The following is a 15,108-nucleotide window of genomic DNA, read 5'->3' as shown; positions in this document are numbered from 1 at the left end:
TAGGGTAGGCCTGTCTCATAGCCTGAGCTAGCTGGGGTAGGCCTCTCTCTTATCCTGTGCTTGCTGGGGTAGGCCTCTCTCTTATCCTGTGCTTGCTAGGGTAGGCCTTTCTCATAGCCTGAGCATGCTGGGGTAGGCCTCTCTCTTATCCTGAGTATGCTAGGGTAGGCCTCTCTCATAGCCTGAGCTAGCTGGGGTAGGCCTCTCTCTTATCCTGAGCATGCTAGGGTAGGCCTCTCTCATAGCCTGAGCTAGCTGGGGTAGGCCTCTCTCTTATCCTGAGCGTGCTGGGGTAGGCTTCTTGTGTCTGTCTGATGCTTCATGGTTAGTAGACTGTGAGAATTTGATTATTGTTATTATTATTTTTTTTTTTAAATATCAGTGTTTTTTTCTGGTTGCTGTGTTGATCTGGTTCTGGTTTTTAAGTTTCTTTGAGGTTGTCGGTTATCTGTCGGCTTTGACACGCTGTCCCTGAGGACACTTCGCCTTTTTGCGCGCCTCCGCCACGGTGTGTGACATAAGCTGTGACCTCTGCACTGCGGTACTGCTGCAGATGAGCAGAGTGGGACAGTATATATCCCTGTGTAGCTTTTAGCTTGTGCTGAGAGGACCAAGGGCTCTGTGGGGACGGACACAGAGAGTGGGGAAGGGGGGAAGAAGGCACAGTAATGCTGCCAGATTCAGGGGAAAAAAATTTGCCTAGTTGGGTGATTTTTTTTTTTTTTTCAAGCGTCCTGGCAGGTTCATTTTGTAGCCTTTTCACTCCCAACCTCCTTTGCACTCCTCCAACTCCTTGCCAATTCTGTGGTATAAACAAAAAAAGACTTTTCCTCTCTCTGTTAGGTCCAAGCTCACGCTCGCTGTCTAATGCCAGTTCTGGCAGGACACACTTTTCAAATCTGACATTGTAATTGCAAAATAGAAAATAAAACTATTTTTTTCTACCTTCCACTGCCATATCCAACATTTGTTTCTTTCCCATTGTCTACTCGTTCTCTCTCATGCCCTGGGTCAAACCTCTTTGTTCCCCTCCATGCAGCATCTTTCCCTTCCTCCCATCCATTACCATGTGCAACATTTCTTTTTCTTTCTCCCCATGTACCACCTCTCCCTGCCCTCAACCTTATGCAGGAATTCTCCCTCAACAATTCTTCTTCTCTTCTCTCTACCCCCATGTGCAGCATCTTTCCACCCTTCCCTCCCAACCCCCTGTGCAGTAGTTTTCCATCCTTCCCTCCCATCTCTTTGTGCAGCGGCACCTCACCGATCCTCCCACCGTGAGACCTGCCATACCTTTGGGCCTCCCAAAGCCGCAGCAGCGTGGTGGTGGCTGGCCTTGAAGAGGCAGCACTGTGAATAGACTGATTGTGGCCTGCCTCACAGGGCTTCCCCTCTTCCATGTCATCAGTAAGATGGCAGAAGGAAGGTCCTGGTGGGACTAGCTGCGAGCAACCTGTACAGAGAGCTGCCTCTGCTGACTGGCCACCGCCTCTGCTGCTTTAGGAGGCCCGAAGGTATGTCAGGTCTCACCGGGGAGGGGGGTGCTTGATGAATTGGTGAGTCTGTATTTTTCAGACAATGAATCGATTTCACTCGATTTACCAAAGTGAATCGGGCAGCACTACTGCATAGATGGACAGAAGAGTTGCACTACTTGTTTAGTGCCTGACATCCTCTGTGTTTCTGCCTCTGCTGTTGCCCCAATATAGGGTTACCATATGACTCCAGAAAAAGGAGGGAAATAAAACCTGAATGTCTCAATCTGTTCTCCTTTGGTCTGGAGCCATAGGGTAACCCTACTCCCAGATCATAAACAAATGTTCTTTCTTAATACAGGAGATTACTGTATATACCCGAATAAAAATGGTCCAAAACTGGGGGGTCTCAGTTTATATTGAGTCTTCCCCTTCCACCGTTGCAGCAATCCCTCTGAACAGGCAGACTTTTGCTGCCGCGATCAGCGCATGCCCGCCCCCACCGGAATGTCAGCTAGTGCCCCCCTCCCTCCCAAGCAAGAATAACGCCCACGCCCCAACCAGAACGTCAGCTACTGCTCCCTTCCAAGTCAGAGGAACACCTGCATCCCTGACTACGCACCACCAGAACATCATAGAAACATAGAAAGATGACGGCAGAAAAGGGCTATAGCCCATCAAGTCTGCCCATTCTTCTGACCCACCCCATTAAGTCTGAGTGCTAATGACCTAGTTCCTTAACTCTACCCTCGTAGGGATCCCACGTGGATGTCCCATTTATTCTTAAAGTCAAGCACGCTGGTGGCCTTGATCACCTGCATTGGAATCTTGTTCCAGTGATCTACTACCCTTTCTGTGAAAAAATACTTCCTGGTGTCACCATTAAATTTCCCTCCTCTGAGTTTGAGCGGGTGCCCCCTTGTGACCGAGGGTCCTTTGGGAAAGAAGATGTCGTCTTCCACCTCGACACATCCTGTGATGTATTTAAATGTCTCAATCATGTCCCCCCTTTCCCTGCGTTCCTCTAGAGCACAGGTGTCAAAGTCGGTCCTCGAGGGCCAGAATCCAGTCGGGTTTTCAGGATTTCCCCAATGAATCTGCATGAGATCTATTTGCATGCACTGCTTTCAATGCATATTCATTGGGGAAATCCAGAAAACCCGACTGGATTCCGGCCCTCGAGGAGGGACTTTGACACCCCTGCTCTAGAGTGTAGAGCTGCAATTTGTTTAGTCTTTCTTCGTACGAGAGACCCTTGAGCCCGGAGATCATCCTAGTGGCCATCCGCTGAACCGACTCAACTCTAAGCACGTCTTTACGGTAATGTGGCCTCCAGAATTGCACACAGTATTCCAGATGAGGTCTCACCATGGTTCTGTAGAGTGGCATTATGACTTCAGGTTTGCGACTGACGAAGCTTCTACTGATACATCCCATCATCCTCCTTGCCTTGGATGAGGCCTTCTCTACTTGTTTGGCAGCCTTCATGTCTGCACTGATGATTACTCCCAAGTCTCGTTCTTCTGAAGTCCTAGCTAGTGTTTCTTCATTTACCGCGATCTCCTGGTGGTCTAGCGGGCGGGAGTGATTCCCTCTCGCTCCAACCTATTCTTTCTCCACAATAAAAATGGCCACAGCTGGGCCTTTCTGATGTGAAACAGGATTGAACAATGCTTCACCTTATTTCTGCTCTTCTTTCTTCCACCTTGAACACAGGGGCTGTGTAAGGGACCTGTCTGGGTATTTTTAGAGCACCGCTGAACCAAGGCTTTACCTAACATATTAAATACAGGCTGAACGAGGTCCTGTTTCAGAGAGCTTACTGTTTAAGTGGGCTTGTGAGGCGGGTCACAAAGTGTGACAGTGGTAGCCAGCAGCATTGAATACTTCTCAAGGTTTCCTGGTTTCAGCCTCCCTACAGCTCAGGGCTTCTCTTTCGTTTGCAAAAATTTTGGGTATATTTCATCCTGGAGGACTTCTGGTTCCCCTGGGTGGCCTGGGTCCTTCTCCAAAAAGCAGTCCTGCTGCAGACTTGTCACTGTGCTGAGAGTATCAGTCCTCTTGGATGTCCGCTGGAGGGGCGAACCAGTTCCTGAGCAGATCATGTGAGACCAGTTGCTGGCACAATGACATTCAGGGACGTTTTCCACTGATCACTGGCTCCAAATTGACCTTCAGAGCACTTTCGCTCAAACACATTGTGCTTTGAGGAACTTTATCTCCTGTGCTGGCCTTTACCATTAATCTGTAAGTTGCTTCTTTTATTTTTCTGCGTATAGTGACAATAACTTTGTACTCTCCTCTGTAGAAATATAAACTGGGGTTTAAGACATCTGTGCTCTCCACTTTATCATGTAATGCTTGCAGTGTGTTTCCTCTGTAAATGTTTCTGAAACTTCCTCATATAGATTTTTGCTTCTTTTTTTTTTTTTTTTAGTAGGTTTTGGAGGCTTCGTAATACCCTGGCAGAAGTTTTCTCACCTTTGGTTGCCCTTTGGAGCGGGTTCTCATGACGTAGCTAAGTGCGCACATGTTAAAAAGCGCATGCACGTGGGCCCGTTTGTAGATGGGTTCTTTTCTTGGGTTCATGATGTTAATTTGTTAAAGACCGTCTCAAGATAAATGGTGTGTAAGTGGAGTAAGTACTGGCAGATACCCATGTTTATCTTTCTAAAGCAGCGTTCTTCAATACAAGGCCCAGGGGCCAATGGCGACCCCTTATTTATTTATTTAAGGTATTTATATACCGCCTATCAAAGTTACTTAAGCGGTTTACAATCAGGTACTCAAGCATTTTTCCCTGTCTGTCCTGGTGGGCTCACAATCTATCTAATGTACCCGGGGCAATGGGGGGATTAAGTGACTTGCTCAGGGTCACAAGGAGCAGGGCAGGATTTGAACCCACAACCTCAGGGTACTGAGGCTGTAGCTTTAACCACTGTCCCACTCTAGAAATCAAAATGTGGCAAAAGTGAGCCAAGTATAGGACATTCCAGACATTGTGACATCACTGATGAGGTTGGCTCTTATTGGTGGAATCGGGCATTATGATGTCACAATACCAGCTTTGGTTATCAGAGGCTGAAACTTTTCACACTTATTTGTTCAGTTTTTTATATCATTCTCCCCAGGGAGCTCAGAACGGTTTACATGAATTTATTCAGGTACTCAAGCATTTTCCCCTGTCTGTCCCAGTGGGCTCATAATCTATCTAATGTACCTGGGGCGATGGGGGGATTAAGTGACTTGCCCAGGGTCACAAAGAGCAGCGTGGGTTTCAACCCACAACCTCAGGGTGCTGAGGCTGTAGCTGTAACCACTACGCCACCCCTTGAGACCACTGGCCCCCATTCAGTGGCTTAGCGAGGGGAGGGCAAGGGTGCCGGCCCCTTTCCGCCTACCCATATTTTCAAATTTTCGCTGGCAGCGAGCAGCATCTCCTGCCTGCTACTTGCGCCAGCCTCGGCTCGCCTGCTGACGTCACTTCCTGGTCAGAGAAGGAGAGGTGCCAGCACACCCGCAAAGAGGTACGCAGGGTGGGGGGGCATGCGGCGGAGAAGAGTGCCAGGGGGTGCACGGCAAGGCATCGGGTTGCAGAACTGCTCTATAACTTTGTAGCTGAGGCAACGGCGGTTTAAGTCACTTGCTCAAGATCTCAAGGAACTACCGTGTTTCCCCGAAAATAAGCCTTAGTCCCTGGATTCGCCGGCAGCAGCGCTTCCCCACCCCTCCTCCCCTACCACCACCGCGCAGCCGAACCCCCACTGACCCCGCCAACCCTCCAACCGCGAGAATGTAGAAAAATGCAAAGTGATGCACCTGGGCAGTAAAAACAAGGAGCATGGGTACAAACTGTTAGGTATAACATTGGGGAAGAGCGATCAAGAAAAAGACCTGGGAGTACTGATAGATAGAACCCTGAAGCCATCGGCTCAATGTGCAGCGGCGGCAAAGAAAGCTAACAGGATGTTAGGCATGATAAAGAAAGGAATCACGAGTAGATCAAGGGAGGTCATAATGCCGCTTTATAGAGCAATGGTCAGACCACACCTGGAATACTGTGTCCAACACTGGTCTCCATACCTGAAGAAGGATATAACACTACTGGAGAGGGTGCAGAGGAGAGCGACGAAGCTAGTAAAAGGTATGGAGAACTTGAGCTACAAAGATCGCCTCAGAAAACTGGGACTATTCACCCTTGAGAAGAGAAGACTGAGAGGGGATCTGATAGAGACTTTTAAATTGCTAAAAGGAATTGACATAATGGAGCAAGCTCACTCACCAACAGGGGGAAAGGATGGTGAGCAAGAAACAGCGTTATTCACATTGGCAAATGTAACCCAGTCTCGGACCAGAGGTCATGGCCTGAAGCTGAGAGGGGACACGGCCAAGACAAACGTCAGAAAGTTCTGCTTCACACAGCGAGTGGTGAACGCCTGGAACTCTCTCCCGAAAGAGCTGGTGGAGGAAACCACCGTTCTAGGATTTAAGGGAAAATTGGACGCACATCTTCTTGCAGAAGACATTGAGGGATACGAGTGACATTGTATTCGCCAGGGTGTGCCTGGCTGGGCCTCCGCGTGTGCGGAACGCCGGACTAGATGGACCCCGGGTCTGATCCGGTACAGGCATTTCTTATGTTCTTATGAGACCTACTACCTCCCTCCACAGAGAGCATCGGCAGCACTCTAAACAGGCTGCTTCGCGGCCTACTCCCGCCGAGGCATTCCCTCTGCCCCATCACTGATGATGTCATCAGCAACATGGTTCATGGAAGGCCCCGGTGGGAGAAGGCCGCAAAGCAGCCTGTTTAGAGGGCTGCCGAAGCTGAGGGAGGTATGTAGGTCTTGCAGTCGGCGGGGTTCGGATGGGAGGGAGAGATGGATGGTACGGTCAGTGGGGGTTTGGCTGCGCAGCAGGGAGGGATAGAAGCTGGGCAAGGGTTCTGCTGCACGAGGGATGGGAGGGAGGGATAGAAAGGTGCTGCAGAGGGAAGGCACAAGGGGATGGGTGAGAGGGGAGGAAAGAAGAAGAATTGGGGTGAAGGAGAGGAAAGGAGAGATGATCATGTACATGAAAAAATAAGCCCTACCCCGAAAATAAAACCTAGTGCGTTTTTTGGGCCCAAAATTAATATGACTGTTTTAATGTTTTATTTTGGGGGGAAACACGGTACAGTAGAATTTAAACCCTGAGCTTCCCTGGTTGTCAGCCGGATACTCTAGCACTGGGCTGATTCTCTGCTCATATTTCACTGTTGTGCTGATCTTTTTCTTGAAATTACATTTTATGGTTCTTTGCTGTAATACTGTAATAACTTAGTTCAAATAGTCCTGTGTTTAACATACACTTTTTTTCCTCTCCCTTCCAGATATTTTGAATCTCAGCTGAGTTACCCCTATTACTGAAAATGCCCGTAGCGCCTGGCGGCCCTCAGGGATATACCCCACCAGAAGGAGGCTGGGGGTGGGCGGTGGTGGTGGGTGCATTCATCTCCATTGGATTCTCCTATGCCTTCGCCAAGTCCATCACCGTCTTCTTCAAGGACATCGAGGTCATCTTCAATGCCACAAGCAGCGAGGTGTCCTGGATCTCGTCCATCATGCTCGCCGTCATGTATGGAGGAGGTAGGAAATGAGTCTCGTGCGTATTTTGTCCGCTTGCTGCAGAGATCTTCGCCCTTTTTTCAAGCGGGGACCAGAAAATGTTCAGCGAGAGAACCAAGACCTCACTGGGCAAAGCGGCAGATACCCTGTCCAGCTCCACCGTTCTATCTCCACCCCATCCTCTAAAGCTGGCTCTCCCCCTCTACTATCTCTGGAGGCTTGTCACTGGTGCCATTTGCACCACCTAACTCGCAGAAAATTTGAACTGCATGGTGCTCTCTTAATTTTATGAAAATAGAGTGGGATTTTGGGCAGCACTTAGCTCAATCTCACTGAAAGCTGCAGTGCAGGAATTAAACATAGTAAGGGGTCAACAATTAAAGTGATTTCAATGGCCAGAAATGGCTCCTGACCACTTAAATTGTTTGCAAAGGAGGTGGGACTTGATGTGCTGCGCTTTCTGTGTGGTTACAATCAAAGCAGTGTCACAAGAAGCTGCGGTGGGAACTGAACTCGCAACCTCAGGCTGCTGAGGAAGCTGCTCCAACCACTAGGCCACGCCTCCTTTGGGGCTAACTGGGCGTATTCAGTGGCATTTAACCGGAGAGTGCTGCCGAAAATGCGCAGGGGGCGTCTATGCTGAAACTAGCTATTTTAACCGGTTAAGTGCCGATATTCAGCTCTTAATAATAATAATAATAATAACAGCTTATATACCGCAATACCGTGAAGTTCTATGTGGTTAACAAAGATTAAGCAAAGGTACAAATTGATTGACTTTAAGAAGGGAGGAAGAAAGAGGGTTAATAGGACAGGAAATCCATTTTTGAGGAGAGAGTGATCAATAGAACAAGTTAATTGCTATAGAGGGGACTGACTAGTATAACTGACTAGTATAACTCATCAAACACAGTTGTATCTTCATGCAGTTCATTGTAGCTGGTTAAGTGCTGAATATACAAAGCTGGTGACAGACAAAATAGACTGACCTTACCAGATAAATATCTACCCCAATAAATGTTACAGAGATATGCCAGGAAAGGGTGGGAGGTGATTGTGTACCCAAATTTGTCCGCCACGCCCCTTCCCTTCCTTTGTTTAAAAACAGACTGAAAACCCACCATTTTGATATAGCCTCTAATCCATAACCTTCCCAGGAGGGAGGGGATTTAGGCGCCTGAGCCAATTGGGGCCTTAGGCTCCTCCCGCTGTATCCCAGGATGCACCGGGAAGGGAAAGGCCCGCCATGTTGTAGTGGCAGCCTGCGGAGTAGGAGGGACTGGGCATCCCTCCTGCCAGTTTTATTTTTTTTAAACAAAGGGGAGCGGGGACGGCTCGGGGGGAGGATCCTGGTGAGGGTGGGGGGGCATCCTATCTCTCTGGGTGCATTGCTGTCACAGGGATGAATATCATTGTCAGGGGGTTCAGGGACCCACAGTTTTGGGGGGGAGGCAGTGGCTCATCATGGGCAGGGGGGGGCTTGGCTAGCAGTGGTTTTTTTTTTAATGGGGCAGATATTGTGCATGTGTAACACACACACAGCATCTGTACCCATTAAAAAAAGGTATGGTATGTTATAAATATATTAATTTCAGGGCTGAACTATCGATAGGACAGGTATGCAAAAGGTCTTGACCAATCGCTTTTTTCGGATCGCTAAAAGCGATCTTTTTGTGCATCGCGAACCATGTTAGGGCATGAATCGTTCTGCTAGTTTACATGGCATTTCAATATTAATGATCTTATTTGCATGGCCGGATCGGAGAATGAGCGATTGTGCAAATCCGATCGTCGCTAAATCAGTCAAAACCAGTTTAGCGACGATCGTTAGACGATTGCTGACTTTAGTGCATCTGGGCCTGGTTGTTCTCCAAGAAATAGGTTGAGAACTCCTGCTTTAGGCTCATATCTGGATTTAAGCTCCTGGTGCAGGGTTCCAGAGTCTGCCGAGATATAAAATGAGGGAAAAATCGTGGGGCAATTCATCGCTTGACGATTGCAACCTTCTATATATCGATTGCACCGAAAACCTTTTGATTGTCTCCAAATCCTACAGATTGCTGCAGCTAAAATGCTTGTTGGAAAGAGTCGCTCAGAAAGGGCAACTCCTGTTTTGACTCAACTTCACTGGCTTTCTGTTCGTGCCCGCTGCTTAGTCAAGACATCCACCAACATTTGGATTAATACATAGGTTAACTCCAAGTTAATTATCTGCCTTATTTCTATCCAGTGGTCCCCGATTGAAAAATAATTTACTCCTTCTCTTCTCTTTGTCTGTAAAACATTTTTTGTTGCCGCCTTTTGCTTATCAAGCAGTAAAATTTTGGAACGCTCTATATTTGTTATTAAGAGCGGAACCCTGTTACTTAAGATTTAGAAAATTGTTAACGTTTTACTTATTCAAGAAATGTTTAAAGCCATTAAGTTTATTAATGAACTTTTTTATTTTGATTTATAATACCTTTGTATAATCAGCCAAGACTGTTTCCTTTTATTTCTTATGGCAATCCACACTAAGGGGCTCATTTTCGAAACAGCATTTTCCTCTCCAAAACGTACATGTCCCAATTTTCAAAATGAAATATTTAGACGCCTTGTGGGAAGTTCGCCCTCCAGGTCGTCTAAACCTTCAGGGGGCTTCTAAAAGGCGTGTTTTGGGCGGGAATTGGGCAGGCTTAGAGTTGGACGTTCTATGGCGATAAGCAAAACTTTCCCAAGGTGTCCTGAACTGAACTTAAGCTGTCAGGAGCTAGGCCTCTTTTAGAATGTCTAAGTGCCAAAAGGGTCCCAAACTGACCAGGTGACCACTGGGGGGACTAAGTAATGACTGGCCCCCTCCCTCCTGAATGAAACAGAACATACCTGTCTCTAGAGCAGCAGCACCTGTAGATCATCGCACAGGTGTCTTCAGTAGCCTGGTGGGTGGGCTAGTGAGCCATAGAGAGGAGGGCCCAGGCCCATAAGTCACTCTAACCACTACATTTATGGTGGAAAGTGTGAGGCCATATAATGATAATAATAATAATGATAATAATAACTTTATTCTTATATACCGCCATACCCAGTGAGTTCTAGGCGGTTCACAATGATTAAACATAGTTACATGCAGTTAATGTAATGTAATGTAATTTATTTCTTATATACCGCTACATCCGTTAGGTTCTAAGCGGTTTACAGAAAATATACATTAAGATTGGAAATAAGAAAGGTACTTGGAAAATTCCCTTACTGTCCCGAAGGCTCACAATCTAACTAAAGTACCTGGAGGGTAATAGTGAAGTGAAAAATAGAGTTAGAGGAAAAATAAAAATAAAATAAACATTTTAAAAAGACAGCATTGATCTAAATACTTTGGAAGGTAGAAGAGAGGAGAGAAAGGAATAGAAGCAGAATGGGTCAGCATCAGTGATGAAGTGGAGCAAGTAAGTTTAGGAGGAGCGATTGACGTATCCAGAAAGGGCTTCTTCTGGCCGACAGTCCCAGGATGCCTATGTCTCCTCCCCTGCGATGTTCTCCCATCCATGCATTCCCTCCCAGACACACTGCCCGTGCCCCAGCCGCTCCAAGGAGGCTGCCCCAGATGAGGTCCACGGTGAATGCAGGATTCTCTCCTCTGCGGGAAAGCCACCCGGAGCCGACAGTCGATCTTCTTAGCAGATTGCAGGGGGGGAAGAGTTCACACTCTTGGTAGGATCGGGTCTGAGTGCTCTCGGTGGTTGTGGCTGGTCTCATTGCTGCTTAGATGTAAAAGCAGTTGATCTCCACTGCTGCTGATATTTAAAATATATAAGTGCAATGGCTGGCTTAAGGGCTATTGGGGTGGTAGACAGGTGGGTCTAATAGGTTTTGGGGGAGTTTTGGAGGTGTCACCATAAATTTAGAATGGGGTTATGGTGAGATATACTTCTGGCACACTTTATGTGAACTTTACAACAGTGTCCGCCAAGGTGTCCCACTGCTCTGTTGGCGTGTTTATGTGACCAGTCCATCACGAGAAAGGCCACTCCCACGTCCAGACTGTTCACCCTCTCCAAAGTAGGGAGAACGAGAGGGCACTCTCTAAAGTTGAAAGGGGATAGATTCCGTACAAACGTAAGGAAGTTCTTCTTCACCCAGAGAGTGGTGGAAAACTGGAACGCTCTTCCGGAGTCTGTTATAGGGGAAAACACCCTCCAGGGTTTCAAGACAAGTCGGACAAGTTCCTGCTAAACTGGAAGGTACGCAGGGGAGGCTGGACTCATTTAGAGCACTGGTCTTTGACCTGAGGGCCGCCTTGTGTGCGGACTGCTGAACAGGATGGACCACTGGTCTGACCCAACAGCGACAATTCTTATGTTCTTATGTCTGGATTTGGATGTTTTCAACTTGGATGATCCTGTGGTCGAAAATGGGGTATAAATTTGGCCATCTTAAAGGTTGGATGGCCTAGACGTCCAACTAGGCAATTTAAAAAAAAAAAAAAAAATTGGGGGACATCTGGTAGTTTGACTTTTGAAAATGGATGTTTCTGTGATTCCAATTTTGGATGTTTAGCGAGAACTATTCAAGTTGGACTTAGAGATGTCCTTTTTGAAAATGGCCCTCCACGCCTTTGGGCAGCTTGCAAAAATAGAAGTTCCTGTTTTGTATTTTTATTGAAGGAGTGGCCTAATGATTAGAGCATCAGCCTCGGCACCCTGAGGTTGTAGGTTCAAATCCCATGCTGTTCCTTGTGGCCCTGGGCAAGTCACTTAATCCCCCACCTCCCCCCCCTATTGCTCCAGGTACATTAGGTAGATTGTAAACCGCTTAGATAACTTTCATAGGCAGTATATAAATACCTAAAAATCAATAAATACCTGATCCCAGCTGAGCTAAGAGGACAAAACAAAGGCAAGCAGAAAGCAGACTGGTCTGGAGCCAAAGATTGAATGGAAACAAATTTCAAATGACCCGACATCGGCTGTGTTTAAGCTACCGGGAAGTGTCAGCATCTGGGTCCATAGTTCATTAGTTGCAGAAACTGCAGGACAGTTGTAACCTGCTGGATTCACAACATATTCCTCTGCTGCTGTATTTTATGGCTGTCGGAGAAACGCCATCTCACTTGCAGCATCTACTTGGCCGGTGTCAGGTCAAAAGCGCGCCGGGACAAAGGAGCGCGCGCCGAATAAAATGACTGTTTTAAAGGACTCCGATGGGGGTGTGTGGGGGGGAATCCCCCCACTTCTCTTTATACAGATCGCGCCGCGTTGTGGGGGCATTTTGGGGGGTTTGAGGAGTTGTAACCCCCCCCACATTTTACTGAAAACTTCACTTTTTTCCTAAAAAACAGGGGAACAGTTAAGTTTCCAGTATAATGAGGGGAGTTACAACCCCCCACAACGCCGCCGCGATCTGTATTAAGTAAAATGGGGGGGTTCCCCAACAAAAACCCCCGTCGGAGCCCCTAAAAACACTCTTTTTCTTTGGCGGGCGCTTCCGTCTTGCGCTCAGTTGTCGGCGCGCGCCTTTGTCTTCGGCGCTTTTGTCTATGAACCACTTGGCCACAACATGGCTGTGTCAGGTCATTTCTTCAGTGTGTTGCTTATCCCACACTGCCTCTCCGCTTTCGACTCACTTTAACTTTGAATCGACAAACTTGGTTCCCTTTTCTTGGCTCCGGGTTTTCTCCTAGATGGGCCAAACCAGGAAAATACGTAGAGTAAGCATGAAAACAAGGAGAAAAGAGTGGGGTGGTGGGACGTTCACTTGCTGACATTCACGTAGTGTTGGCAGTTTTAACAAGGCCGACTGTATCTTGCCCATCACCTGATGTCTGCCCTTCTGGGCTGTGTCCCAGCATGTGAGCCAGTGTCTTTCCCTCCGCTGTGACCTTGACATTTGCTGGACAAGAGAGCGGGAGACGGAGCAGAATAACACTGTAACGTGCTATCCAGGATTTTATTGGTGGGGTTTGCACTTTTGGCTTTCACCCAGGTGCTGGGTGTGGCAGTATACGGGGGAGTATCACTTTTCTACGAGCGCTACAGCTGCATCCGAAAACGGATAACTCAGAAACGAGAGAAAATGACAGCAGATCACGATTGCGACGGCCTATCCAGTCTGTCCCTCCCTGGCATAGTGAGGAAGGGACGTGCCCAGGGCAGTGGCACCCTCCCACCCTCTTCTCCACCTGCCGTTCACGCGCCCCTTCCCTTCTCCCGTACCTGATTAGATTCCCTGACGCGAACAGCGTCGCCAACTTGCTGCCCACACCAGCTGTCCCTCTGGCGTCACGTCCTAGTCGCAGGACCTGGAAGTAGCGTCGGAGGGGAACGCTGAGGCCGGCGCGAGCAGCAGGTTGGAGCGGATGTTTGCGCCGGCAAAGAGCTAGAGGTACGGTGGGGGGGGGAGCAGTGAAGGCGCGCACGCGGCAGGGGAGGAATGGGAAGTAGTGGGGGGTGGGGAGGAGGAGAGGTTCCGGCGCCCCCACCAGGATGGTGCCCGGGGCAGTCCGCCCCCTCCTGCCTTACTTCACCACTGCTGTCCCTTCCGGCACGCCGACAAATTTGTGCATAAGAACTGTGCGCAGGCACACCAATCTGAATCTGCCATAAGTGGATATCTGGAAGGCCCTGATTTGCTCTGACTCCTCGGGCCCAGTCCCTTGGGAGGGATTTGAGGCGCCTCAAGCCCCTCCCAAGGGGCCCGAGGAGTCTGAACAAATCAGGTCCTTCCAGATATCCACTTATGTAAAGGGTTCCCATAATCATAATCTAAACCTTACCCTAACAAGTGAATATTTTAAGTGTACTGTGTGCACCTCCCATTTGTCGGGGCGCAATTGTCATGCATTTGACGGGTCGCCGTCCCTTCCTCCCCTTTAAAGATCCAATGTGCTTATCCTTTGCTTTCGTGAATTTAGATTCAGTCCTGCCTGTCTGTTTAGTGACCCAGCTACACCTCTCTTTGGGGTGGGGATTCTGGTGATGGTTAAAACTATGTAGTTCAGATTTTATTTAGCTTTTATAATGGTGAAGATGGAGCCTGCGAAAGCTTTCAAATCGATTTTTTTGCTTCTAGCAGGAAGAATGAAACCGTCCTTAATGTTTTCGTCAGTCAGCTGAAAGGAATTTTGCAGGTGCTGTGGTTTTCAATGGGTACTTTACACGTCTCTGAAGCGCTGTTAGTCTTTAAGCCTGCATTTGGAGAAGTCTAAACGGTTTGCTTAATGTAAGAAAGACGGGAGACCCCTTTTTGTAAATAGGGATGGTGCTGGCAGTCAGGTTGCGAGCCCTTTTCATGGACATGGCAGCCAGAAATCTATGTGTTGAAAGAAAGGCCCCCAGTTGCAAAGGTTTCACGTTGCTGAGGTTTGAAACATGCTGCCCCAGCTAAAAATATACAAAAAAAAAAAAGATTCCCTTAAGAACACGTCACTCCTGATGCCTTGGAAGACTAGCTGACCACTTAGAAAGCAGTTTTTTTTCTGGTGCTGTTGTTTGAACCTTGAGGAGACTTAGAGGGGATATGATAGAGACTTACAAGATCATGAAGGGCATAGAGAGAGTAGAGAGGGACAGAAAGAGAGAGAGAAAGGGAGACAGAGAGATAGAAAGAAAGAGAGAGAGAAAGGGAGAAAGACAGAAATAGAGAGAGATTGGAAAAAATGGAACTCTTTTCCCTGGAGAAGAGGAGACTTAGAGGGGATATGATAGAGACTTACAAGATCATGAAGGGCATAGAGAGAGTAGAGAGGGACAGAAAGAGAGAGAGAAAGGGAGACAGAGAGAAATAGAAAGAGAGAGAGAAAGGGAGGGAGAGAGAGAGATAAAGATTGGAGAAACTGTGACTCTTTTCCCTGGAGAAGAGGAGACTTAGAGGGGATATGATAGAGACTTACAAGATCATGAAGGGCATAGAGAGAGTAGAGAGGGACAGAAAGAGAGAGAGAAAGGGAGACAGAGAGAAATAGAAAGAGAGAGAGAAAGGGAGACAGAGAGATAGAAAGAAAGAGAGAGAGAAAGGGAGAAAGACAGAAATAGAGAGAGATTGGAAAAAATGGA

The 15,108-nt window shown here is 47.8% G+C and overlaps 1 protein-coding gene across 4 annotated transcripts in view; it reads left to right on the top strand.

Moving 5' to 3' along the window:
• The window catches only part of SLC16A1 (solute carrier family 16 member 1), a 55,561-nt gene that overhangs the window by 21,260 nt on the left and 19,193 nt on the right, over positions 1–15,108 (top strand). For 2 of the 4 annotated variants that reach the window (XM_033919402.1, XM_033919404.1), the window contains exon 2: positions 6,847–7,102. In XM_033919402.1, the coding sequence (XP_033775293.1) occupies positions 6,886–7,102 (217 nt within the window). In that variant the 5' untranslated portion in view covers positions 6,847–6,885. Of the gene's footprint in view, positions 1–3,532; positions 3,723–6,846; positions 7,103–15,108 lie in introns of those variants that run through there. The other 2 variants (XM_033919405.1, XM_033919406.1) reach the window with 2 other exon arrangements.

The sequence above is a fragment of the Geotrypetes seraphini genome, chromosome 13, assembly GCF_902459505.1.
Source record: "Geotrypetes seraphini chromosome 13, aGeoSer1.1, whole genome shotgun sequence".
Classification (NCBI taxonomy): Eukaryota; Metazoa; Chordata; class Amphibia; order Gymnophiona; family Dermophiidae; genus Geotrypetes; species Geotrypetes seraphini.
Note: the sequence above shows the minus strand (reverse complement) of the source record. Positions and strands in the feature narration are given on the sequence as shown.